The 23,358-nt window shown below is 54.3% G+C and overlaps 8 protein-coding genes across 8 annotated transcripts; 4 read left to right on the plus strand and 4 right to left on the minus strand.

Annotated features, from left to right (window-relative positions):
* Positions 1 to 565: 565 nt before the first annotated feature.
* MYCGRDRAFT_91583 (uncharacterized protein) lies at positions 566 to 1,096 on the plus strand (the record flags this gene model as incomplete). The annotated part of the gene is made up of 2 exons (XM_003853716.1): positions 566 to 662; positions 738 to 1,096. The coding sequence occupies 2 exons, from the start codon at positions 566 to 568 to the stop codon at positions 1,094 to 1,096; spliced, it is 456 nt and encodes a 151-aa protein (XP_003853764.1).
* A 2,301-nt stretch (positions 1,097 to 3,397) lies between these two features.
* On the minus strand, positions 3,398 to 4,512 carry MYCGRDRAFT_69651 (uncharacterized protein; the record flags this gene model as incomplete). The annotated part of the gene is made up of 2 exons (XM_003854444.1): positions 3,398 to 4,320; positions 4,378 to 4,512. The coding sequence occupies 2 exons, from the start codon at positions 4,510 to 4,512 to the stop codon at positions 3,481 to 3,483; spliced, it is 975 nt and encodes a 324-aa protein (XP_003854492.1).
* A 322-nt stretch (positions 4,513 to 4,834) lies between these two features.
* On the plus strand, positions 4,835 to 6,452 carry MYCGRDRAFT_69654 (uncharacterized protein; the record flags this gene model as incomplete). The annotated part of the gene is made up of 3 exons (XM_003853717.1): positions 4,835 to 5,017; positions 5,072 to 5,177; positions 5,227 to 6,452. 3 exons carry the CDS (start codon positions 4,835 to 4,837, stop codon positions 6,450 to 6,452), a joined length of 1,515 nt encoding a protein of 504 aa, XP_003853765.1.
* Positions 6,453 to 8,420: 1,968 nt separating this feature from the next.
* On the plus strand, positions 8,421 to 10,377 carry SMF1 (divalent metal ion transporter; the record flags this gene model as incomplete). Its single annotated transcript, XM_003853718.1, has 2 exons — positions 8,421 to 9,498; positions 9,552 to 10,377. 2 exons carry the CDS (start codon positions 8,558 to 8,560, stop codon positions 10,375 to 10,377), a joined length of 1,767 nt encoding a protein of 588 aa, XP_003853766.1.
* Positions 10,378 to 11,058: 681 nt separating this feature from the next.
* On the minus strand, positions 11,059 to 12,019 carry MYCGRDRAFT_91587 (uncharacterized protein; the record flags this gene model as incomplete). The annotated part of the gene is made up of 3 exons (XM_003854443.1): positions 11,059 to 11,110; positions 11,218 to 11,895; positions 11,949 to 12,019. 3 exons carry the CDS (start codon positions 12,017 to 12,019, stop codon positions 11,059 to 11,061), a joined length of 801 nt encoding a protein of 266 aa, XP_003854491.1.
* Positions 12,020 to 13,999: 1,980 nt separating this feature from the next.
* On the minus strand, positions 14,000 to 15,085 carry MYCGRDRAFT_69661 (uncharacterized protein; the record flags this gene model as incomplete). The annotated part of the gene is made up of 3 exons (XM_003854442.1): positions 14,000 to 14,287; positions 14,348 to 14,497; positions 14,615 to 15,085. The coding sequence occupies 3 exons, from the start codon at positions 15,020 to 15,022 to the stop codon at positions 14,000 to 14,002; spliced, it is 846 nt and encodes a 281-aa protein (XP_003854490.1).
* Positions 15,086 to 15,524: 439 nt separating this feature from the next.
* MYCGRDRAFT_38013 (uncharacterized protein) lies at positions 15,525 to 18,002 on the minus strand (the record flags this gene model as incomplete). The annotated part of the gene is made up of 2 exons (XM_003854441.1): positions 15,525 to 16,045; positions 16,238 to 18,002. Coding segments are annotated over 2 exons (2,286 nt in total), but the record flags the coding sequence as incomplete, so codon positions are not given.
* A 1,997-nt stretch (positions 18,003 to 19,999) lies between these two features.
* MgCdc24 (uncharacterized protein) lies at positions 20,000 to 22,990 on the plus strand (the record flags this gene model as incomplete). The annotated part of the gene is made up of 3 exons (XM_003853719.1): positions 20,000 to 21,235; positions 21,286 to 21,460; positions 21,549 to 22,990. 3 exons carry the CDS (start codon positions 20,000 to 20,002, stop codon positions 22,988 to 22,990), a joined length of 2,853 nt encoding a protein of 950 aa, XP_003853767.1.
* Positions 22,991 to 23,358: the final 368 nt, after the last annotated feature.

Here is a 23,358-nt window from a genome sequence, read left to right on the forward strand (position 1 = left end):
GGTATGGCTTAGTCTGGGAAACCCCAGGATGGTGTCAACGAAGAGAGACGACGCTCAATTTATCTTCGCCTCTTTGACTATAGATCTTGGGTTGTGTAGACGACTTCAATGCCTGCAAACGTTAGCGATCGATTCATCAACAAGGCCTGAGAATTCGCACCTTTGAGTACGGCGTGCCGGACAGTGTACAACACCTGAGGCGCAACTGACGACTTCAATGGGCGCCAGGATGCGATCTGTATGCCCTGCAAAGTCAATGGGGTTTCGCTGGCAATAGCGTGTCTTCGTACTGCTAAATGGAGAAGTCGAATTCTGTTGCCTACATTTTACCCTTTCTCCCAGAATCCTTCGATATGCCGGTACCTGGGAATTCTGTTGCCTAGTTGGGCAGAATTTAAGCTTAAAGATCCTTCCAATGCTGCTGTTGTCTGCCAATTGATCAGCTTGCATTGCATACTTTATTACAGTCTTCCGGATCGAAGTGCGACCGATATCAGACCATTTTCGACTATCGTTTCGTTTCGCTACACGATCACGACTCTCGCTTCAACGATTGCACCAAGCCATGGCCTCAATCCCTTCAGCCAGCCGAAAGCTGGAATTCGCACAACGCGCGCTGCAGATCATCTCCGCCATGATCATCATCGGAATCGTGGCCCACGGTAAGCAGACCAGACGTCGTCCCATACCACAAGCCCTACCAGCCCATTCGCAAGTTTTCTGACTCCCTCCACCAGGCCTCGCCGCACCTTCCGATGAGGAAGTCCTGGTCCACAACCCATCAGGCGACTACCACGCCTACGAAAGCGATCCTGCGACCTGGGGCTTTTTCCTCTTCTTCGTCGCCATCTGGACCATCCCCGAAGTCATCGTCCTCCTCGTTGCCAACGGCGTCTCCGCCCACAAGAGATGGCTCGGATACGTCTGTGCTGGTCTGGAATCACCGTTCTCGCGTGGTTTGTTGGATTCATCATGGTACTTGTCGGCATTGCAAGTCATCGAGGTCCGCGGACGGAGAAGCGGTATGGGCCGGTTGTGGCGGAGGCGACATTTGGGGGGATTGGGTGGTCGCTTTATATGCTCACGGCGTATGTGACTGTCACCTCGGTGTTCGATCTTCGGAGGGGAAAGAAGTAGAGGGGAGAGGATTCAATGGCTGTGTACGATACCAATGAAGCGTGGGAGGCTTGAGCCTTTGGCGTAATGGAGTGCTGTCGAAGCTGCAATGTCAAGCCAGGCGGTAGACTGTTGAAATGCATATCTGCAAAACAATTCAATACCCTCGTGCGTCGCTTGACCATTGGCAACTTGCTACCACATTATTGCTTGCCTTGGCTCATCCTGACGCACAACATCTAGAAGCCGGTTAGCACAGAAGCATGAAATGGAAGTCATGAAGACCAAAATTAGCTTCGGAAATTGCGAATACGGTGGCCCATTGGCAGCCCCCCTGCACTTTCCTGTTGACGTCCGCTGACTCGCTGAGAGCCTGTCATTGAAAGCAGACCGACTTCCCACCTTTCTCTCTTCTCAAAAGCATCACCCAAACTGTGAAAAGCATCATCCGAGCTCGAAAGAAGACCGACCATGCAATTCTTTCAGCTTGCCATCGCTCTCTGCATGGCCTCGACCTCCCTCGCATGGTTTGTCAGTCAATCCACTGTCTGACACTGATGTGTCCTTGCTAAACATACTCCAGACCTGCGTTGCAGACGAATTCTATGGGGGATGCCAGGGCTTTGGCCCCGATGCAGGCAGTGTGTATTCTTGCTCTCCTGTATGCGCCGGCTACGCATTGTCAATGTAATCTTTGTGCCGATAGCACCCGCTGATGGCTTTGCAGAGACATCCTTGCCCCAAGCACAAAAAGGACTGGAAGTGTAAGTAAATTGAAGCGCAGAAGGCTTCCATAGCCCGAGACTGTCTCAGACCCTCTCGTCCATCTTACACTGTCTACGACATCCGCTGACCTTATACGCTTTGCTTTGCAGGCAACCCTGTGGGAGATGGCGACTGGGGAGCGTGGTGCTAGATAAGTCTCAGGACAATGTTCTCGGTTGGACGGTGGGCCTGGAGGTGGTGAAGCACAAGACACGGCTGTGCAGTATGCCATCGGCGGTCTCGTCCGCAACCGTGGTCGGCGGGAGAGTGTTTCTTTCGGGTGGAGCAATCGGCGACATTTCTGTTCGAGCTGGGGACCGATGAGGGTGCTGTCAATTCTCTTTTCTGCGCAGTCGCACGTTCCACGTCGCCGCAGCTTGCCGCCCTCTCCGGGCTGTTTCGGTCTTGGTCGCGAGTGATCAAGGCATGGCGGTGGGAGAGTCCATAGATTACGCAAGCTCTTCAAGGTCAACGCTTTCATTCCAAGCGGCAGACAAATTGATGTCAAGTCATGAGCTTGAGTCACTCATCAGTCCTACCGATTCTCCCTGCTCTCAGCTCAGCTGTACACCGTATCCCGTCGCTTTCCTACTACTGTATATCCTGTTCTCTGGCTCGGGTTCAACATTGCCCGAGCTTCCGCGAGGTATAGTTCTGTTCATCAGCCGCATCGACTGGTCTGAACAAAATCCTTGGAGCTGAGTCCCACCAGTTGTTTGCCCGCCCCGACCCGACGCGACTTCACTTCTGCTGCCGCCTCCTTCACTCCCCTTGAGACATGCAAGCAGAAGGAATGAACAGCAAGAGGTACTGTTCTCCACATCTCCATGTTGCAACGACCATATTGACATGCATGTCCGCAGCTATCCGATGACGGAAAACCAATCACCGAGCTTTCAGGACGCCTGTGTGCGCCGCTGCACGGGGCCGCGAAACCTCGTGTCTCGCCGGAATTCGTTCCACGTACAAACGCGCGCGCACAGGAGACCATGGCTGAGTCATGAAGAACAGAAATCCCAGGGTCAGCTCTTCCGCTTGTTCACACTTCCGACTTCTTATCGACCTTTCCCATCCAACATCACACCACGCAACCCGTCCTTCCGATGTTGCTGAGTTGGAGAGGTGGACTGCGCTGTGTTGAGACGTGTTAGCACTATGGTGTACCGATGACCGAGACATCTTCGCGATCCAGCAGACTTGTCGCCGTTGGCTTTACTTCCCTGCTTCGGTGGTGGTTGGAGGGCTGCGGTGGCTACTGCCATGAGGATCAAAATCAAAATGATAGTTTTCAATCGCAGGGCACTTGCTCCGTCTTCGCTGGCTGGTCTTTCACGATTTCGACGAGGAAGGCACGCGGAGGGAGATGAGGTTGCGGTGATGGTGGTGGGGTTGTCTTGTCCGCTGATGATTTACGAAAAATAAGCCAAATATGAGGGCAGCCGGTCGTGAGACCTGGTTGTCATTGATGGTACAATGCAGAGAGCTAATCTGAGGACACACGACAATCTCGAATGGGCATACACAATGCTTGCTGATGCTTTTGAGATATGTGAGGGCGTAGCAAGTCTACATAGTCGCGATCAACCAACTTCACCCGCTTCAAAACCTGTCTCTCTGCCGTGCCCGATATGCTGTCCATCCGACATAGGCCACCACCACAAAGATCCCAAGCAGGATGAACTTGAGAAAGAACCAGCGCCAGCCTCCTCCTTCTCCGGGTCGCGCCCACACCTTTGGAGGCGTGAACGCGCTCTTCGCCGCCTTGGCATCACCCGTACCAACAGAACCCGATGGAGAGTACAGGTTGTTGGTGTCGATCTTGATAATGTCATGGTTGTCCGACAGCTCGCCTGTTTCCGCGCTGAAGCCCAAGTATGTCACCGACGGCAACTTGACGTCCGCCACCTCGAAACACGGAATCCACTCATCCTCCTTCTTGTACTGTAGCTCCAGCGTCAACTTCTTGTCCTGGAAGTACCTGACCTTGGCTTTCGTAGGGACATCCGCATTCCGAAGTCCTCGCGCCGAGCAGCCCGCCAACTCGTTCGACTTGCCGTCGTGCTCCTTGTCGTACGTTGTCTTTCCATCACCCAGCATAGCCATAATGTAGGGGAACACCACACCCGGCCGGTTGTTCTTGTAGGTGTCGAAGAAGATGCCCAGTCCTTCGAAGTTGTCCTTCATGCCGAATACCGTTCCCATCTCCGCCCGGTCTTTTGTCACCCACATTGCCATTCCATCTCCGTGCAGACTCCCCGTTCCACCAATCTTGAACTCGAGTTCAATCTCCCAGTTGGTTGCGGTCAGAGGTACGCGGCTAAACAGCCAGCCGGATTGCGATGGGTATTGTCCTGTTAGGCGGACATATCTATCGGATCGGATCACAGTCGTGCCTCCATAGTCCCACCATCGCGATTGCATGTCGTAGTCGAGGTACGGCTGGACAGAGTGCTGTTAGCAATCGATTCAGCGCGGCTGAACGAGGAGCATGCTCACCGATGCTATGCTGTGCGTGCGCAGGGGTATCGATTTGATGTCGTCTTCCGTGCCATCTGCCGCGATCACGACGCAGCTCCATGCTGCCAGCAGTATGGAGACCAACCATGAGAAGGAGGGAAGGTGTGGTGCCATTGTCGCGTTCGTGTGCAATGCCAATTTGTGGAATCCGTATGGCTGATTGAACACGCTCGAGAAGAGACGCAGGCCGGCACGGCTAGAAGCGAGGAGAGTCCAAGGTCGAAACTGATCGCGTGCAAGTCGGTGATTGAGGTCAAGTGTCTCAAGTATCAACCATTTGATCAAACAGCTGGCCAAACTGGCTTCAAGGGTTCAAGGAGGAGCAAGCCAAGCCGCAACTTCAGCCACAGTTCGACAGCCACTTTTCATGTGAAGAACGATGGTGTATTCGACTTCCACATCTACACGACATCGATTCGAATTGAGACATCAAGAGATGTCATCATGGCTATCCAATGTCGCTTCTTCTCATAAAGTTCAACTTGGCGTCACGGCCGTCGTAAGCGGCTGTATTGCTGCAGTCGCAGTAATTGGGCTGCAGAAGGCGAGGAAAGAATACAATGTACACGATCTAAAAGGCTCAATACCGGACCTGGATGAGCCGCATGATGTCGAAAAGGTTAGACATTCTTTCGAAATTCAATTGCGATGCTGCTTACTGACGGGAGGATAGATTAACAATTTCGGTGGTGCAGTCCCCGAGGAGCTTCTCGAGAACCGAGATGACGAGAGAAGTGCTGCACTGGCGAGAAGGGCAAGGCTCGGAGACTACGATGAAGGTACTCAATCCAACCTTGACGAAATGGTTGTGATACTAACACTCCACAGCTCTCATCCTCGAACAGTTAGCCCGAAATCGTGTCTTCCTCCAAGACGATGGACTTGCTAAACTTCGGAAAGCCTTCGTGATCGTGGTAGGCTGCGGTGGTGTGGGATCTCACGCGACAGCGGCTCTCGCACGGTCAGGCTGCGGACGTCTTCGCCTCATCGACTTTGATCAAGTGACACTCAGCTCACTCAATCGTCATGCCGTCGCGACGCTCGCAGATGTAGGCACGCCGAAAGTCAAGTGTCTAGAAAAGCGTATGGAGCAGATCGTACCCTGGACGCATTTCGATTCGAGGAATGAGCTGTTCGGTGAGGCCACGGCGGCTAAGCAGCTGGAGCCGTGGAGCGACGGCCAGAAGCCGACGTATGTCATTGATGCTATCGACAACATTGACTCGAAGGTTGCCTTGTTGTACTACTGCGCTACCAATGGCATTCCTGTCATATCATCCATGGGAGCTGGCTGCAAGTCAGATCCCACGAGAGTCTTCATTGGCGACATTTCTGCTTCGACAGACGATCCGCTCTCTCGCAGTACCCGGAGAAAGCTGCGGATGCGTGGAGTGAAAGATGGCATTCCGGTCGTCTACTCGCAGGAGAAGACGGGGCCTGGCAAAGCTCAACTTTTGCCTCTCCCCGAAGACGAATTCCAAAAAGGCGCTGTCAACGAGCTTGGTGTCTTGCCCGACTTCCGCGTTCGAATCCTGCCCGTGCTTGGAACTATGCCTGCAGTGTTTGGGCTGTGCGTTGCAAATCACATCATGTTAGAAATCGCCAGTTACCCACACGACTATCTAGCCAGCAAAGCGCGGGAAAAGATGTACGACGGTATCATGGGACATCTCTCAGGCCTGGAAGAACGACTCGCAAAACACCAAGGCTACGAGTCAACCGGCTTGCGGCTACCAGTCACCAACGACGACGTCGGCTATCTCGTCGAAGAAGTCTTCCGTGGTCGAAGTGTTGTGTCTGGCCTGGCGAGTCGGCTTGTGCTCACAAGATGGCGGAAACCGGAAGGTCCGTGGGTTGATCTGAGTACGCCGGGTCAGAAGGCGGATACCTTGCGGTTGGATGAGTTGGTGTGTATGACTAAGGACGAGATGTTGAAGCATGAGAAGATCGTTCTGAAAGAGGGACGGACGCCGGAGGAGGTGTACGGCAAGGAGGTCGTGGAGCTTGTTGAGAAGAGGATGAAGGAGGAGAGGGCGTATAGAAGTCAAAGGTAGTCAGTGCCCAGACCATCAGAACTATTTGCAATGTCTTAGGAGATGTTCGTGGCAGACGATTGTACAGCCTTTGCAAGGCCAAGTGAATGTCCGATTTTGCCGAAGTAGCGCCGGAGCTCTCCATCCGAGTCGTGTCGTTCTCTGTCGTTTCAAAACATCAACACAATATCTCAACCTCAACTAATACTTACTGGAGATCTAAGAACAATGATCAATGAGACCCGAATACCAACAGACCTTTCTTTACGCGAGCAGACCAGGCAAGAAGCGCAACATGCGTATATCAAGAAAGCTCTCGGCTTCACCATACATCCCGACATCGACACTTCCTTATCAGCAATAAATGAGTCAGGCCTCCGTGCGCTCGAGATCTCAATCATCCCTCAATTTGAGACGAGCGACCTGACGAACCCGCCAATCCATCTCTCCGAGCATATCCACCCCCGCGAACTCGCGAAGGACAACGATCTGAACAAGCCAAGCCTCCTCGAAATCGGACAGTTCGACTTCATCACCCTCAATCTTCTACACACCACTCTCCGCTCTGATAAATGGGACTCCATCACCACTCGCCTCATTCAACTCCTCAAACCAGGCGGCTGGATCCAGTGGGTCGACTGGGATCCCTCCACTCTGCGCATCGCCGGTGTGCGACCTGGGACACCCGATGCCACCGCCCTGCGTGCTTTGCTACGTCGGTATACGGATACTTTGTCTGGGCGTCAAATCGGAAGTACGTACCGCATTGAAGCGACATTCAAGCAACAAGGCTTGGTGGAGATCGACTCGGACATGTATCCGATTGCGCCAGAGGTAGAGTTTACGAAGAATGTGGTGGAGGGAGTTGTGATGGAATTGGAGGAGTGGAGAGTGCTTGGGAGGGAGGAGGCGAAGAAGTTGAAAGCTGAGGTAGGTGAGGAGGTGGAGAAGGGCGGAGTGCTGATCTGGTGGGACCTTTGGTGTCATATTGGGAGGAAGCCAAGCTAGATTTTGTTCGGAGCTGGACTTCTGGCGATTCTGGCCTGCCGTCTCTCATTGAGAACTCCGCTGCTCGCGAGCCTCCGCGCCAGCGCTCGTGTACCGGCCAATGTGCAGGATTTTGCACTTCCTCGTCGGCCTGTCCATTGCCTCTACGGTGCGGGATTTCGAGCGTGCCGCGCGATTCGCCGATCGCAGGAGAAGACGATCACGAACGAGCGTGCATTGAGTGATCGCGAGCCCAGGCTTGAATTGCAACATCGACCTCCCGGTCGAGAACGCGTGGCCGCGAACCATCAGTTCATCCTCCCCTGCTGCTCGATCCGCACTCCATGCCCGGTTGTGCCCCTTGGCTTACTTGCTAATCGCACTGATCGGCCTGACAAGGCTGGAGTACTGTCCGCCGTGGAAGCAGCACTTTCATCCGGCTCGCTGCTCAAGTCATGGACATCCGGAGCCACGCTGGAGAGAGAACGGCGCATGCCAGAGATGCATGCTCTTGACTGTCTAGAGAGGGCCTCCCGGGATGTTTAGGACGCCTGCCATAGTGTCAAAGTAAATCGGAGGACCACAATCCCGGCTCATCACGAGAGCTTAATCAATGTTACCATCAAACGCGGGGGACAAGCACACCAAGCTTTCAGGTCAAAAGCCGAGGCGTAGATCTAGACTTTCAATGGAGACAACGACAGCAACATGAATCGGACAATTCACTGACAATTGACCACACGATCTCGCATCATATATCTCATATATCTCGATCTGGGAGACCATGCATTCCGCATTTTGCGACGCCTGGTCATGTCACAAATCCAGGCCCAAAGTTTGTTCAAAAAAACATGGAGGTAAGAATCTGGGTAAGGTAGGATCGGGCTGGACCGGAATGGCAACGCGGGTGTGATCTTCACATTGCGTAAAGCAACGACATCGTAACTTCCGGCCGACTTCTCCTCTCGTGTAAAACTCCTCCCGACAACAACCTCGAAAGGCCATCACGGTGTTTTTACACTCGTTCTTGTTGCCCAGCTGACCGCCGCTTCGACCTTTGCTGGACCTTCCCTCACTTCGGCACCACATCAAAGAACAACAAATTCTGAACCAAGACTTTCACGCCACCTCACTTCAAGATGAACTGCCCCTCACGAACCGACCCGGAGGTCCCAGACAAATGGAACCAAAGTCCCAATGCCCTGAGCGCCGACACGACAACCAGAAGCGACCTGGAAAACCTAGCCAGCGCCCGCCTCCAGTCGGACCACAAACTTAAGAAGCAAGATGGCCTGAATTGCGAAATCGCCACCGTCAGCGGCTCCAGTGACGAAAAACGGAAGCCGGACTCTGTCCTGCCCAGCGATGGGGCACAAGCCATCGCCAACCCGGGTTCTGGAGAGGACATGCTTAAAAGGACGCTCGGCTTCACAGATGTCGAAGTGTCTCCCTCTTCAAACCCACCCCGGCTGCCACGATGGCAGCACCCTTTTCGAGAGATCAAGCGTGTGCTCTTGAAGTTCTCCAAGTTCATCGGACCCGGATTCATGATCGCTGTGGCTTATATCGACCCTGGAAATTATGCGACTGATGCGGCGGCTGGAGCGTCGTACCGGTTTCGATTGCTGTTCATGGTTTTGCTTTCGAACGTCTTCGCTATTTTCCTTCAGTCACTCAGCATCAAGCTCAGCACTGTCACCGGCATGAATCTCGCCGAGATGAATAAAGCTCACTGCGCTCCATGGCTCAATTATGTCCTCTGGTTCTTCGGAGAGGCGGCCGTGATTGCTACGGACATTGCAGAAGTTATTGGCTTTGCGATTGCATTGAATTTACTGGCTCCTAACTTGCCCATCGTCGCCGGTTGTGCAATCAGTATCGTGGATGTTATGTTCATATTGCTGTTCTACCGACCTGAAGGCTCTATGAAAGCCCTCCGTATCTTCGAGGCGTTCGTCATGCTGCTGGTCGTCGGAGTGGCGATCTGCTTCTGCTACCAGCTCTCATTGATCGAAGGGACAACAGCCGGCGAAGTTTTCAAAGGCTACCTCCCATCCAGCGCTTTAGTGGAAAGCAAAGGGTCAGCATATTACGCCCCTCCCCTCCGTAAAACAACCACTAACACCACGACAGCCTCTACCAAGCCTGCGGCATCCTCGGCGCAACAGTAATGCCCCACTCCATCTACCTAGGAAGCGGCCTTAACCAACCTCGCCTCCGTCAATTCGACGAACGCCACAACAACTACCACCCCCTCGACCCGGACGACTCCTCCACCTCCCCTCCACCGCAAAAATACCGCCCCTCCATGTCCGCCATTCAATCCTGCATGAAATACAGCATCATCGAACTCGCGCTCTCCCTCTTCACTTTCGCGCTGTTCATCAACTCCGCCATCTTGATCGTGTGTGGAGCGTCGCTTTACTCCGTCACTGGCGCTTCGGATGCGGATCTGTTTGGGATTTATGACTTGCTGAATACGCAGCTTGGGCATGCGGCGGCTACGGTATTTGCTGTTGCGCTGTTGCTTTCTGGGTGCTCGGCTGGGATTGTTTGCACCATGGCTGGGCAGATGATTACTGAGGGACAGTTGAAGTGGAAACTCAAGCCCTGGGTCACCCGCTTCCTCACTCGATCCATTTCCATCGTGCCGTCGATTCTGGTCGCCGGTACGATTGGCAAAAAGGGGTTGTCGGAAGCTCTGGTCGGATCGCAAGTCGCGCTTAGTGTCATCTTGCCATTCGTCACGGCACCGTTGATCTATTACACTTGCCGGAACAAGTACATGACTGTGTTTCCGTCGGAATTTGGGAATGATGGAACGCAGAGGGTGGGTGTTGGCGAGGGGGTCAAGATGAGAAATGGATGGATCGTTGCGGCGCTGGGAGTGGCGATCTGGGGGATCATTGTGGTCATGAATGTAGCTAATATCGTGTTGACGGGTCTTGGGGTCAACTAATGGTGGGAGGTGGAAGTGAGGGAAAGGTGTGAGGGGAGGAGAGGATCAGTCCATGGGACGTTTGAGAGGAACGACAATCACAGAGTGGAGGGGTTCGTCTTCATTTGGGCACGATCATAATCTAAAGAGCATTTGACATCAGCCGGAAAGGGACATCCGCGGACTTGCGAAGCCTTCCGGATCATGAGAGCTCTTGAAGCCACCACTGCGGCACCAACGGCTCAGTATGAAAGTTTGTACTGGAGATTTCTGTTCCCACTGCAGTCGAATCCTGGGCACAACCTCCCCTTCTCCTCCCAGCGTTCACAACATTGTCGCGCTTATTCTCTCGGTCTGTACTTGGTCTCCCACTTCATCGATGGCTGCGTCGCCTTCTTCTTCGACTCCATCCTCGCCAGGAACCCGTCTCGGACCGCCCGCTGCTGCTCTGCATGAGCAACGGGGTCCAGGATAGGCTCATCTAGTGCATAACCTGGGCTCTCGAAGTTAGACTCTGGCGCTCGTGGCTGGCTCGAACCTTCTGTGGCGCTATAGCCGCCATTATCGTTGGAAGAGTTTGTGAGATCGTAGTTGTCGTTGCTCAGGTCTTTCCAATCGTCTTGGTCGGTAGCTGCAGGTGATGGAGTGGGATCGTCGGTCTGGGCTGGCTCCTCTTGGTATGTGGTCTCCTCGCTCTTTTGATTAGCCTCTGCTTCGTGGGCTGGCGCCGCAAATGATGGCACGAATGCGGAAGCTGCGGCATTGAGTTGACCGGGGCTTTGTTTCTTCTGGAGATCTCCTTCGTTCTGTTCGACCGCTACAGGCCCAAGCTGCTGGTGGCGTCGATGTGGTGGAACATACGAGCGTTGTTCCGGGATGGGTGGCTCGAAGATCGGTGTCTGGTCGTCCACCGCAGGCGACATGTCGTCCTCTGCTGCTCCACCTCCACCAATTCCGTCATCGCCATCATGACCACCATCGCTAGAGCCTTCGTGGGATCCAGGGTGATCGCCAGCACGAATATTCCCAAGCAAGTTGTCCAAAGACTTCTGATCATGATCAGAAAGCCCTCCGCTCTCGCGCTGTTCTTCCAAGAAGTCGAACTGAGCTTCCGCAACCCGCGACAGCGCCCTCCAGAACTCGTCATCGTGGTTTGCGATCATTCTCTCGGCGAACCGAATAGCACGCACGAAAAGGCCAAGATCTTCCTCCGGGTCGCACGCTTCTGCGAACTTCTCAAGCGCGAGTTGTGGCAAGCCTCGAACGCCGTACTCCATTGCCATGAAGTACACATTGGCGGCGAACATGAACTCGTCGAGTTCGTATCCTTGCGGCGTGGTGAATTCCAATCGGTAGAGGTACTGAACCACTGCATCGAGGACCAACGGATTCTTGTCGTTCAAGGTGATGGCCGCGTGAGCGGACTCTGCAACCTCGCGAAACTTGCCGCCATGGGCGAACAACACAACTTTGTGCACTTGATGGTAGGTATCGCCGCAGATGATGGTGAGATCGGAGAAGAGGCTGGAGTCGAGGAGTCTGTTTTTTGACGTTAGCGGAGGGTCAATTTTGGGGCCTTATGGTAGACTCACTCCTCTGTTGCGAGGCGGAGGAGCGGTCCGATTTCTTTGGACATTTGAGCTGCTTTTGTTTCAGTCTCCATGATCTTTCAACGAGGCATGGCAAGCGGAGTGGAAAGTTGTTGTTGTTGGCTTGATGGCAGACTGAGACGTGCTGAGACATGTTTTGACGTGCTTGCTTCGTTTGCTCCGCCTGCTCTTGCTGTTTCGAGCAAGAATGCGGCTTCGCGCAGCGGCTAGAGCTGCAGGCAAGCGCATTGAGACCATGTAAGGGTATCCATTCACTCTTGGAAACAAATAATGAAGAAACGAATAGAAGCCTACAGGTTTGCATAGTGTCTGCCCAACGGCCCTTTTCAGTCGCTGAAGCTAGAAAGAAATCGAATGAAACGCAGCCGTGCTGATGGAACTCATGTCATACGTATCCCTACCCTCGCTCGGCGCAGAGCGTGTGCATCATTAGCACTGATCTGCGCCGCATATGTCTACCACCACAATTTCACTCAGAAGCATGTGCGCTACTGTCGCTGATGCTTCTTTTCCCTCTTACTCGTCTAATCGCACCACTTGTTCCCAGACCATTTAACCAAGACGACGGCCTGGTCCCATTCCTCTGCCACGCGGGCCTGGTCCGCGGAACGGCACATGCCCACGAGGAGCTGGCCGCGGATCGTCCTCGTCGGCCGAGTCTTCCTCATCATCGTCTGCGGGCGGGCCACCGCGCTTGGTGCCATGCGGACCAAACAAGGCTGGGTCTTGGAGAGGCGAAGGAGCCGCGGCAGGTTTGGACGAGTCGAGCTGCTTGAAGAGGTGAACAGCCAGATGCGGCATGTCGATGGTCGCGAGCTTGATGAAGTCGGGCGAACCACACAGCACCGAGATGTTGTTCTGAATCTTCGGCAGCACGATTTCCCACAATGTGCGGTCGTGTGGTGAAGTGCTCTGTTCCACAGCGTAGATGGCAGCGATGAAATCCTCGACACTGCTCTGCGGGTTGCAGGAGTCCTTGAATTTGTTGGCGGCGGCGTCACGAAGGCGTGGGAAGTCGTACTGGTCGGCGATGGAGTAGACGAGGATGGCGTGCTCGGAGATGGAGGTGGTGCCGCGGGCGGAGTCGTCGTAGAAGGAGTGGTAGAAGTAGTGGAGCATGGTCTCGAAGACTTTTGGGTTGGCCTCGATGGCGATGAACTTCTGTTGGGTGGTGGACTCCTGTGAGTGGTTAGCGGCTGATGTGGTAGGCGCACGATGGATGTTATGTACCTTGAAGCCGCCGCCGAGCAGCTTGCGGAAGTATGGCGACTGGACGAAGAGGATGTTGCGGTGGACGGGGAACTTCTTCTCGCCGCAGGTGATGGTGAGGTCCGAGAAGAGTTCGTTTTTGTAGAATCTGTTCTTGTCAGCGTCATGATCCAATACGAGATACACATCTTCGGCTTACTCGCGCATGCCCGCCACCAAGGCGTAGGGAGATGGAGCAGCCATCCTGAAAGCGCAGATGTTGTTTGTTGGTAAGAATGTCCGAAGTGGAAATGCTGAAGCTGTAAGGCGGAGTAGATGCAACGAAGACGATGCAGAGTGGATTGTTCAAAGCAAGAAGTTGGTGAAGGTGGAAGGAAGGTGTAGAGCACAAGTTCGAAAACCACGCTAGTACGTGAATACACAGAGTGACTCAGCTGCAGGGAAACGTATCATGAGACATGCGCAACATATGAAAGAACGAAAGAGGGAGGTGAATGGACCGCCATCGTCTGAGGCCTGGCAAGCTCATTGCACTGCGAGTGGTTGAGCTCAGCACCTTGGCAAGCGTGGATGACTTAGCTGTATATGTCTTCGTGGACGCTGAGCCTAGTTGGATATGCACCAGCGATACCAACACCTGATATGCGTACGCGGCGTTGCAATCCGTTGGTTGTCCGCCAGATAGAAGCCTGGCCGGCGCTATCGCCCTTGCATAACTCCTCCGCAAGGCAGCAGTCTCGTGCATATACACAATTGTACACCGAATCGTTCATCTATACAGAAAGTCAGCGCATCGACACATTCAGAGATAACCTCAAGGCAACTCACAACTTCGCCCTCGCCCTCTCCCAACTCTCCACATTCTTCAAACTTCTCTCCTCCTCCCTCTTTCTCCCCTCTCTCACAGTCTCAAGCCGTCGGCTTTCCCCAACCGCATCGTCCAAGTACTCAACAGTCTTCCGCCACATCTCCCTTTTCAGCTCTCCATACACTGACCTTCCCGAAGCGCCCGGCTGAGCTTTCTTCACTAACTGGAACTCTTCGATAAAAGCCAGCGCCTCATCCAGTCCGCCAACACTATCGACCAAGCCGTCTTCGAGAGCTTCGAGCGCCTGTCTGGTGTCAGCAGGAACGGAGAGATACAATCCCGTGGACTTCGGTCCTCAACTCACCTTATATCGATGTGCTTCTAGTACAAGCTTCCGAAACGTCGCTCCACTCAACTTCTCTTTGAACACACCCAGCATAGCCGGAGGCATCGGCATACCCAGCTCCAGTTCATTCAGACATATGTATCCTCTGTGAGGATTCATGATTCGATACTACGATCCTTGAAGTCAGCAACCATCATCTCTGCCACTGCACCTCCCAGCTCGGCTCCACTCGTCAACTCCATGCTCCAGAGTCACCATTCCCATGACCCAAGAGGAAAGACTCACATCATGCATCCCCACCAGCATCGCACCACCAGCAAAAGCGTGCCCATTCACCAGCGCCACAACCGGCATCGGATACGTCAACACCCTCTTCCACAACCGATACAGCACGTCCGGGAAATACATCCTCGTCACCTGGGAGTGCTCAATATCCATTCCATTGGAGTAAAACTTCTCAATGGCGGACGTGGTGATGATGACTCCAGGCGGGTAGCGATGGTGCAGGATGTCGAAGGCGAGGAGGAGGGTGGTGCAGAAGGGAGATGCGAGACGGTTGTCCGGTGGGGAGGAGAAGGTGAGGAGGTAGACTTTTGGGCGGGGTTCGGTGCAGGTCACTGTCGCTTTGCCGGTGGAGGAGTAGGACGATGGGGTTGAGAGGGTGAAGAGGGTTTTGTTGGGTTTGGTCGCCATGGTGGCGGTTCGATGGGAGCGACCTTGCGGTTGTTTTTCGACCAGACGTATGACTGATTTGAGGCCAGATCCACGTGAAAGATCTGATGGATGTGATGGAGATAGTAGAGTCGTACATGCAGACGATCATCACAAGAAGTGAAGTCGAGCTTGCAGCCTCGGTTGTGAAACCTTGATCAACTTCTGTCCACCTCAGCCGCATATGCAAGGCACACACATCAAGTAAAAGAGTCGTCGAACATGATGCATCGTGTGACAATTCACGGATGACATCGAAGCGGTTGAAGGGTTACGAATATAACCAGAATCTCCCACTCTCCGACCTTGCGATAAGCGTCCCGCGTACTCGTGACCAAAAGTTACCTCCCTTATCCAATGTAGGTCTTCTATGCAAAGCCATCGTATCTATACAAGATGCATTCAACCGATCAACCCGACCTTCCAATGCAATGCTCTCTAGAAGTCCCTGATTCATTGCACGAATATCCTCACTCTTCCCAAATCAAGCCGTCTCCACACTCCAATCCCCAATCCACTCCAAATCGCGATCCCCCGCCGCAAAATCCCAACCGACGACGACTTTATTCTGACTGCACGACACGATCCTCCGCGCGTCGAATTGTAACTTGAACACGCGATTCGTCTCGCGAGCGGGCGCGTGGTGGTGATGGTGGTGGGCGTGGGCGTGGGCGTGAGCGTGAGCGTTCTGATGTGGAGCATTGGGCTGCGGCTGGGCTGGTGCTGCGGTTGGCGCTGCTGTTGCATTTGGCCCTGCTTCAATTGCTGTTGTGGCTCGATGGACGGTATGTGGTGCCGGGACGGGAGCTGTCGCGGCGATTTGAGCTTGTGCGTGGGCGGGGGCTGCGGGCGCGGCTGTATTCAAGGGTCGTGAACTCGATGCGGCGGCTGATGATGGACCTGCTTGATCGCCTTGTTGGACTGCGTGTGGGCCTGCCTGCTGCTGCTGGTATTGCAGTTGTGCAAGATTGTGCAGCTGACTACCGAGACTGTTCTGGATGGTAGCTACAGTCGCTTGATTCGGGGCAGGGCCAGTAGGTTGATGACCTGGTCCATGAAGCGCAGTATGCGCCCCAATCAAGTTCGTCATGGTCGTTTGAACAACAGCCTGGGCATTTTGAATGGCGGCGAGCTGTTGAGGATGTGAAGGTGCTGGCTGCGGTGCTGCTACCGGAGCCACACGTCGATGTGTCGGACCTAGATGTGCCCCTTGCTGCAATCGAAAGTTGGGTCGCCATTTGCCGTCTTTACCTCGCTTCCAGATAATGACGGTCTCGTCGTACGAGCCGGAGACAATTCTCGCCCACTTGCTACCACCTCCACCAGGAGGAATCTTCGTACCAAAGCTGAGCATTTCTTCGGGCCTGCTAGAGCCTGCATTCCGACGCGTTCCACTACGACCGAGCGAACGAGGTGTCATGCCTTGTTTGAGGCTTTTCACGAAATTCCGATCAGCCTCCTGGGACTCTGCCAGCAACTCCTCATCGGTCGTGATGTCGAGATCGCCAAAGCGGGCCTGAACGGTGCGCACAAGACTGCTGTGGCCATCCAAACAGGCCACTTCCGCGGTCGTTTCGTAGTCAAAGATCCGAACAGTGTTGTCGGAGGAGCCGCTGACGATTCGACGACCGTCGAACTGTACGCATGCTATGCCTTTGGTATGACCGCTGTATTGTTTTCTGTGGCCGCCGGCGTGAATATCCCAGGATTTGATGGTACGGTCGCCAGATGCCGACACGATAATATCTCCATGGATCTGCACGGCATTGACCGCCGCTTGGTGGCCGGTGAAAGTGTCCAGAAGAGTATATGAGCTCAGCTGCATGTCCGCGCCGAGGTTCGGGGTAAGTTGAGAGATGACGCGCTTGGGCACAATATCATCGTGGACTTCGATATCGTGGCGGTTCCAGATCTTGATCGACTTGTCCTTGGAGCAGGTCACAAGATAACGGTCGTCAAAGCGCAGGTTGAGAACACTTTCGGTATGCGCGTAAAATTTCTTCAATACCTGGCCGGTTGAGAATCTCCACACCAAGACCAGATTGTCGCTTCCTCCGCTGATAATCACATCATGCTTGTCACCAGGAGCATCGTCGAATTGCAGACAGAGAACACTTGCTTCATGTCCGAGCAGTGGATCTCTCAACAGCCGGCAAGTATTGAGGTCCCATATGCGGATGCTCAGGTCGCGAGAGCCAGAAACAAGATGGTTGCCACGATGTTGTATAGCGTAGACGCATTCCGTGTGACCTTCTTCGAGGTGCTGGGGGTGAGGTAGGCGGAACATCTTGTAGGTACCAGTCTCCCAATTCTTCTCAAGCCTTCTGCGTTGCTTATAAAGGTATGACCAGCTGACCTTGGGCTCTCTTGCTGCGCTAAAGACAGTTGGTGTGATTTTGACATCTGCGGGATTGAATGAGGGGTCGTCAAGCATCGAGTCAGAATCGCTCTCCATTTCACTTGGGGCTCCTTTCCCGCAAGGACTGCCATTTGTCGCCAATGTACTGCCGCTCGTGCTCTCCACTCCCTCCATATGACCACCTGTGTCTGTTGTTCGAGCAGGCTCCGGCTCACTAAAGGCTTCATCGCGTGGTCTCTTCCGACTACTCTTTCTGGTCAAACCACCGCCGGGCTTTGCTGTACGCATGACACGTTCCGCGACCCTCGCGCCCTTTCGTTTTGCCAGCTCTTCCGATCCTGCCATCTTGCTCTTGTCCACGATCCACCCCTCCCGATAAAAGCAGTTCCGCCATAGACGCTCGTCGTGCGTGCGCTCTCGCCACGGTTTCGAGACTTGGGATGCAATGAGTAGCTCGCGAGGTGTGAGGTGGGAGAAGATGTCCAGCATGAGCTCATTCGGAAGCACGAAGACCGGATCGTGATACACCATGGAGGCGATCTCCTTGTGGAGGTCGAGCAGCGTGGGAGCCTTGAAGCTGTGACATAGTGTTCTTACGAGTTCTGGAGGATGTTAGCGATGACGATGGAAGCATTCCGGATTCGAAGCCTGCAACCTACCTATCCGGTCGGGAAGAGGCATGTCCAGTAGTAGCACTTTGAGCTCAGGCGTCGACAGCTTCGCAATGGCACTCCGAGGATCGATGTATGATTCGGAGGGCGCAGTGGCCGATGCATCACTCTCGGGCAAGCTGGCCGCGTCGCCATGATAGCCTTCATCAGGCTGCGGCGACCGCGACATGGCGGCGGCAGATATGGGAGAGGAAGACTGAATTCGTGTATTCTATGCCAGAACAGTCCAAGAGTGCATCCGTGTGCAATGAGTTCGGGTAGGGATGTCGCGGAGCAAACGTGGCGCGTGCTCTATCTGTAGCAAGCGAGAGTGGAGGAGATGTATGGGTGGAGTCGTGGCGGCGTGGAAGCCAACGGAGATCGTCGGCGCAATGCGCTCCAGGGAATGAGGATGTCGGCGCGTTCAACGATGACTTACGGTATATTTCTGACAACCATCACATGCAAAAGAGCAACATTGGATGATGAGGTAATAAGGTATTGTGAGAAGTGGTTGTCCCTTCGCGTGGTTCCCGCTGGCTGGCTCAACTGCCGATCGTCCCGCAACCAAAAGCCAAGGCGGAAGGAAGAGACAGAGGATGCGATGCGAAGTGCCAAGTTACGATTGAGTGCATGAAAGAACACTCACGTGCTTTGGAGAAGCGATTATGTTTTTGACCCTGTAGGCCGCCCCCGAGCCATGAATCAGGACACTTTGATACAGTACTGAAGTAGAAGTACTTGGTCGATCCGGCAAGGCATGAGACCTGTCGACCCGCCCCGTGCTGACGAGACGTGCGACATGCAATGATCCGCGAGTGTCACATTCGTCGCAGTACGTACTACTGGAGACCGAGCGCAGTAGTGGTAGAGGGCTACGGTCGAGGTGCAGTAAGTATCCAGTCCACTGCAGGAGGGAAGATGCAGTCCCGTCTTCCGTTTCACGACTACGACATGCAACATTCGGCCATTATTGGTCGGAGGGATGAGGGAGTTGTTCGCAGACGCTGGACTGGACGACTGGTCTCTCTCTCCACGCCTCCAACGACAAAGAAGGAGGAGATCAAGCTTTGGCTCCGTGTCTCTTTCACAGCTCAGCAGACGGGAGCGCCACCCCACGCTGCTCTGCTCTGTTCTCCGTGGCCCAGCGCCTAGCAGTCGTCCTCTCACACAAAGAAGAACACCGACCAAGCCGCCCACTCGTTCGACTCGTTTCACGCCCTCGATCGTGCTGTGCTGTATCCATCTCGCTGTATAGCTAGGCAGGCCGGTCTGGTTACTGTCATCGTCTTCTCCCAACCTCTTCCTTGCACACTCACCTGCGACACAAACGATATCCTACCCAAAGTACACACACGAATAGACGTTCGCATCGGCCCGTTCAACCCAAAGCTCCGCACCGCACATTGTATTAGACTTCGATCTCCGGCGCCGGGCAAGCAATAATACGGCCCAGTTCTCCCAAAGTGCAGAGCCCGAAGTGTGGAAAGGCGGGACCGTCTCGCAACCTCACCTTCTGGCCCTGGCACGCGTCAATTCTCACAATCCCTCATCCCTCCCTCGCCTCTCACTCTCACATAGTCTACACACACAACCGACACCGCTCCGCCACACCACCCATCCGCGCCGCACTCTCGAACCGTCTCCTCAATCCACCTCCCGACGTCGTCCACATGACGCTCGCGGCGTAGAGCGCCGGCGAGCATGGAGATCGCAAATCCGCACTTCACCCGGACCCTGAATGCACTGACCCAAGGAGCCTCCTTCGATCCCAACAAGCTGCGTCTACACCGTCGCGAAACCGACATGACCGCGTCGCATGCCGACGTCCCAGGCACCTTAGCGCACTCCAAGAGCCATACCAGCTCCAATTGGAGCTTCCAGTCTTCCAACCGCAGCAGCAACACCACCCAGGGAACCTCCCACTCCACCCTCTTCCCACCGCCGCCCATGCCGCAGAATGCCGCAAACCATGGCGATGTGGTACCCACTGCCAATATCATGAACTCGGTCGCCGACGCCTCCTCCTCACTCTTCCAAATTTGCGTCGCATTACGACAGCGTCTTCTCGGAGTCCCTGGCTTCAAAGAGACCCTCGAGACGGTCGAGGGCGAGGCCGATGATGATACCGATCCCGTCACACTTCTCTGGCGTACGTTTCGTCGTGGAGAGCCATTGTTACTTTTGTACAATGCTTTTCAGCCGGCAACACCTTTGGTCCTTAGGGAGGATCTCAAGGAAGACAAGAGAGGGAAGGCGGCCACATACAAGTTCCTCTCGGCTTGCATGAACGATCCGAATCTGCCCACGGACGACTCGTTCATCATCAATGATCTGTACGGCGACGACACGACAGGCTTCGTCAAGGTCGCAAGGCTTGTGAACCGAGTATTGGATATACTGGTGGCGCAGGGCCTGATTGAGGATGTCAGGCCGACTGCATCGGATTTTGAGCATGCAGAGAAGGGATTGAAGCGTACACAACGTCAGCACATTATTGCAGAGCTGGTCAAGTCTGAAAGGACGTATGTGCAGCATCTGGAACTGCTGCAGGCCTTCAAGCACCTCGTGGAAGAGAAGGGTGTTATTCCCGGGGATGCCATCCACGACATCTTTCTCAACCTGAACGGCCTACTCGACTTCCAACGACGCTTCCTCATCCGCGTGGAGCAGACGAATGCCATGCCGGAAGAAGAGCAGAACTGGGGCAAGCTCTTCATACTCTACTGCGAAGCCTTCAAGGTTTACGAACCCTATATCGCCAATCAGCGCAAGTGTGAGAAGACGGTCATTGCGGAATTTGGCAAGCTCAAAGACGCCGGTGGCAGCAACGAAATGCGTCAAATGGTGGAGTCACCTACCGCGCTGCACTCATTTTTGATGAAACCGTTCCAAAGATTGACAAAATACCCACTGTTGCTGGACCAACTCTACAAAAAGGGTGACCTCGATGACGAGCGCAAACAGGATTTGCTGAACGGAATGGAGGCATCTACATCTGTCCTCACTCGCACGAATGAGGCCGTAGACAGGGAGGAAAAGCTAGAGGCTGTAGAGGAGCTTAAGACGAGAGTCGAAGATTGGAAGGGCCACAGCGTAGCCCAATTTGGAGAGCTGCTACTTTACGGCACCTTTACAGTCCTGAAGAGCGAGAATCTTGCGAATGGCAAAGATGGAGAGCGACAAGTATGCTGGAACTGTTTCCCTCAACCTACAACAGCTGACCAAATTCGCAGTACCACGTATACCTTTTCGAGACCATTCTCCTCTGCATCAAGAACATCGACATCACCAAAGCAAAGAACAAGTTCAACAAAAGTCTTCTCGACAACAAGGGCAAACCGAAGCTGCAGCTCAAAGGCCGCATCTTCATGCAAAATGTCACTGACCTCGTCTCTCTAGCCAAACCAGGTACGAGCGATTCATTAACAGAATATCACTTGTCAATTCGAACTAGCGCGCGGGTATGTTGAAACAAAGGCTAATTAAAGCTGCATAGGCTCATACACTTGTCAGATATTTTGGAAAGGCGACCCGAGCATTGAAAACTTCATCATTCGATTCACCACCGAGGACGCGCTGAAGAAATGGGCATCATCGATTGAGACTCAAAGAAGGCGCTACCACGATCGCATTTCTGGTACGAGCAGAACTGTGCCCGAATTCAGCTACATGGCGAATCAAGGCGAGCTCCAAAACCCGTACGCGCAAGAAGGCGAGGACGACGACGATGATGAAGACGATGATGTGGACACTGCGCTCGCAAGAAGTCACACGGGATGGTCGGGTCAGACATATTTTTCGCAGAGTCGCAATGGCAGCAGCAGCTCCCTTCGATCACGGAGTACGACGGGTGAGAGCTCCGCACAAGGCCCTGCTTCGGCCAGCACGGGGCGTGCCCCTGCACTGAGGATGCCACATAGCAGCATGCCACAGCCGCCACTCTCGCTACGGACAAGAGAGCTCCAGCAGGCCGCGCAGTCTCCCACTGGTGGTCCGTCCGACAGCTATTTCTCGCCCACTGTCTCGGACTCGCCCATGTCCTCTCGGACGAGTACGAGCTCGGGTATGTATCCATTTCCGAGACAACAGCTCCCGCAGAATGGTTATTATGAAGACGGCCACGGACACACACGGTTCACTGCTCCCGCGATGCCGCGAGCACCAAATGGACAGGCGAATGGTTACGGACCTGGTGCAAGAGCGCCCTCTGCAAGACCTGGCTATCCACCTGGCCCAGGTGGCATGCACAGTGCGCAACCGCAGCTTGGACCGAGGCATCGTTCCGCCAGCAGTCCCGATGTCCACAACGGCCAGCGACCGCTTCAAAGAGTTGGACCTCAGCCGCCGGTACCCGAGATGCCCGCTGGCTTCCAGAATCCCAACCGAAGTCACAGCAATTCTCCTAGCATAAACAACGGCGTACCTGGCCGAGGTTCACCCCAAATGCTTCGAGAACGACAATACTCCAACGCCGAATCCTCACCCACCGACTACAACCCTCAACGCCCGAGCATGAGCAGCTCCCAATTCAGCAGCACCCGCACCGTAACTCCGATGACCTCCCGCGGACCCTCAATGCAATCTCAAGCTCCCTCCGAACCCTCCTCGTCCTCCTCCGGCCACCCCCCGGCACAGCTCAAAGTCAAAGTTGTCTGCCCCTCGGCGGCGCAAACCCTCACGCTTGTCGTCTCCAGCACGATTTCCTACCAGACGCTCAAAGACCGCATCGATGCGAAACTGCAGCGGTCCACAAACCTCACGCTTGGGATCGCTTCCAAGGAAAATCAGGTGAGTGTTAAGCTGAAGTATGTGGACGAGGAGGATTTTGTGAGTATTCAGAGTGACGAGGATGTTGTTACGGCGTTTGAGACGTGGAGGGAGCAAATGGGGGAGGGTTTGGGCGGAATGGGAGAGATTGAGCTTTTTTGTCAGAGGTGATTGAGAGCTTCGACGGGAGCAATGTGAGGCAATGCGAGGAATGGCGGCTGCGATGCTGAGATGAGAATGATTGGAGAATGCTCGGAGCCCTGCCACGAAGGACGATATGCCTCGAAGGCATGCATACACGAGCGGAGGTCACGCCGCCGACAAAACTTGGATCCATTGGCGGAACCTATTGCGATCTACGGGGATTCGTACGGCATCTTTAACGCCGCGGGAAGAACGATACACAAGCTCTATATCGCGGAACGCAGCATCGGGTGGGAAGATGAATCGAGCCAGCCCCAAGCCGCGAGAGCACTCGCGCGTCAGAGAAGTCCTCTGCGCTAGGCAAATCGACATTGCTGCCTCGCAGGGTGGATGCT

The sequence above is a fragment of the Zymoseptoria tritici genome, chromosome 3, assembly GCF_000219625.1.
Source record: "Zymoseptoria tritici IPO323 chromosome 3, whole genome shotgun sequence".
Classification (NCBI taxonomy): domain Eukaryota; kingdom Fungi; phylum Ascomycota; class Dothideomycetes; order Mycosphaerellales; family Mycosphaerellaceae; genus Zymoseptoria; species Zymoseptoria tritici.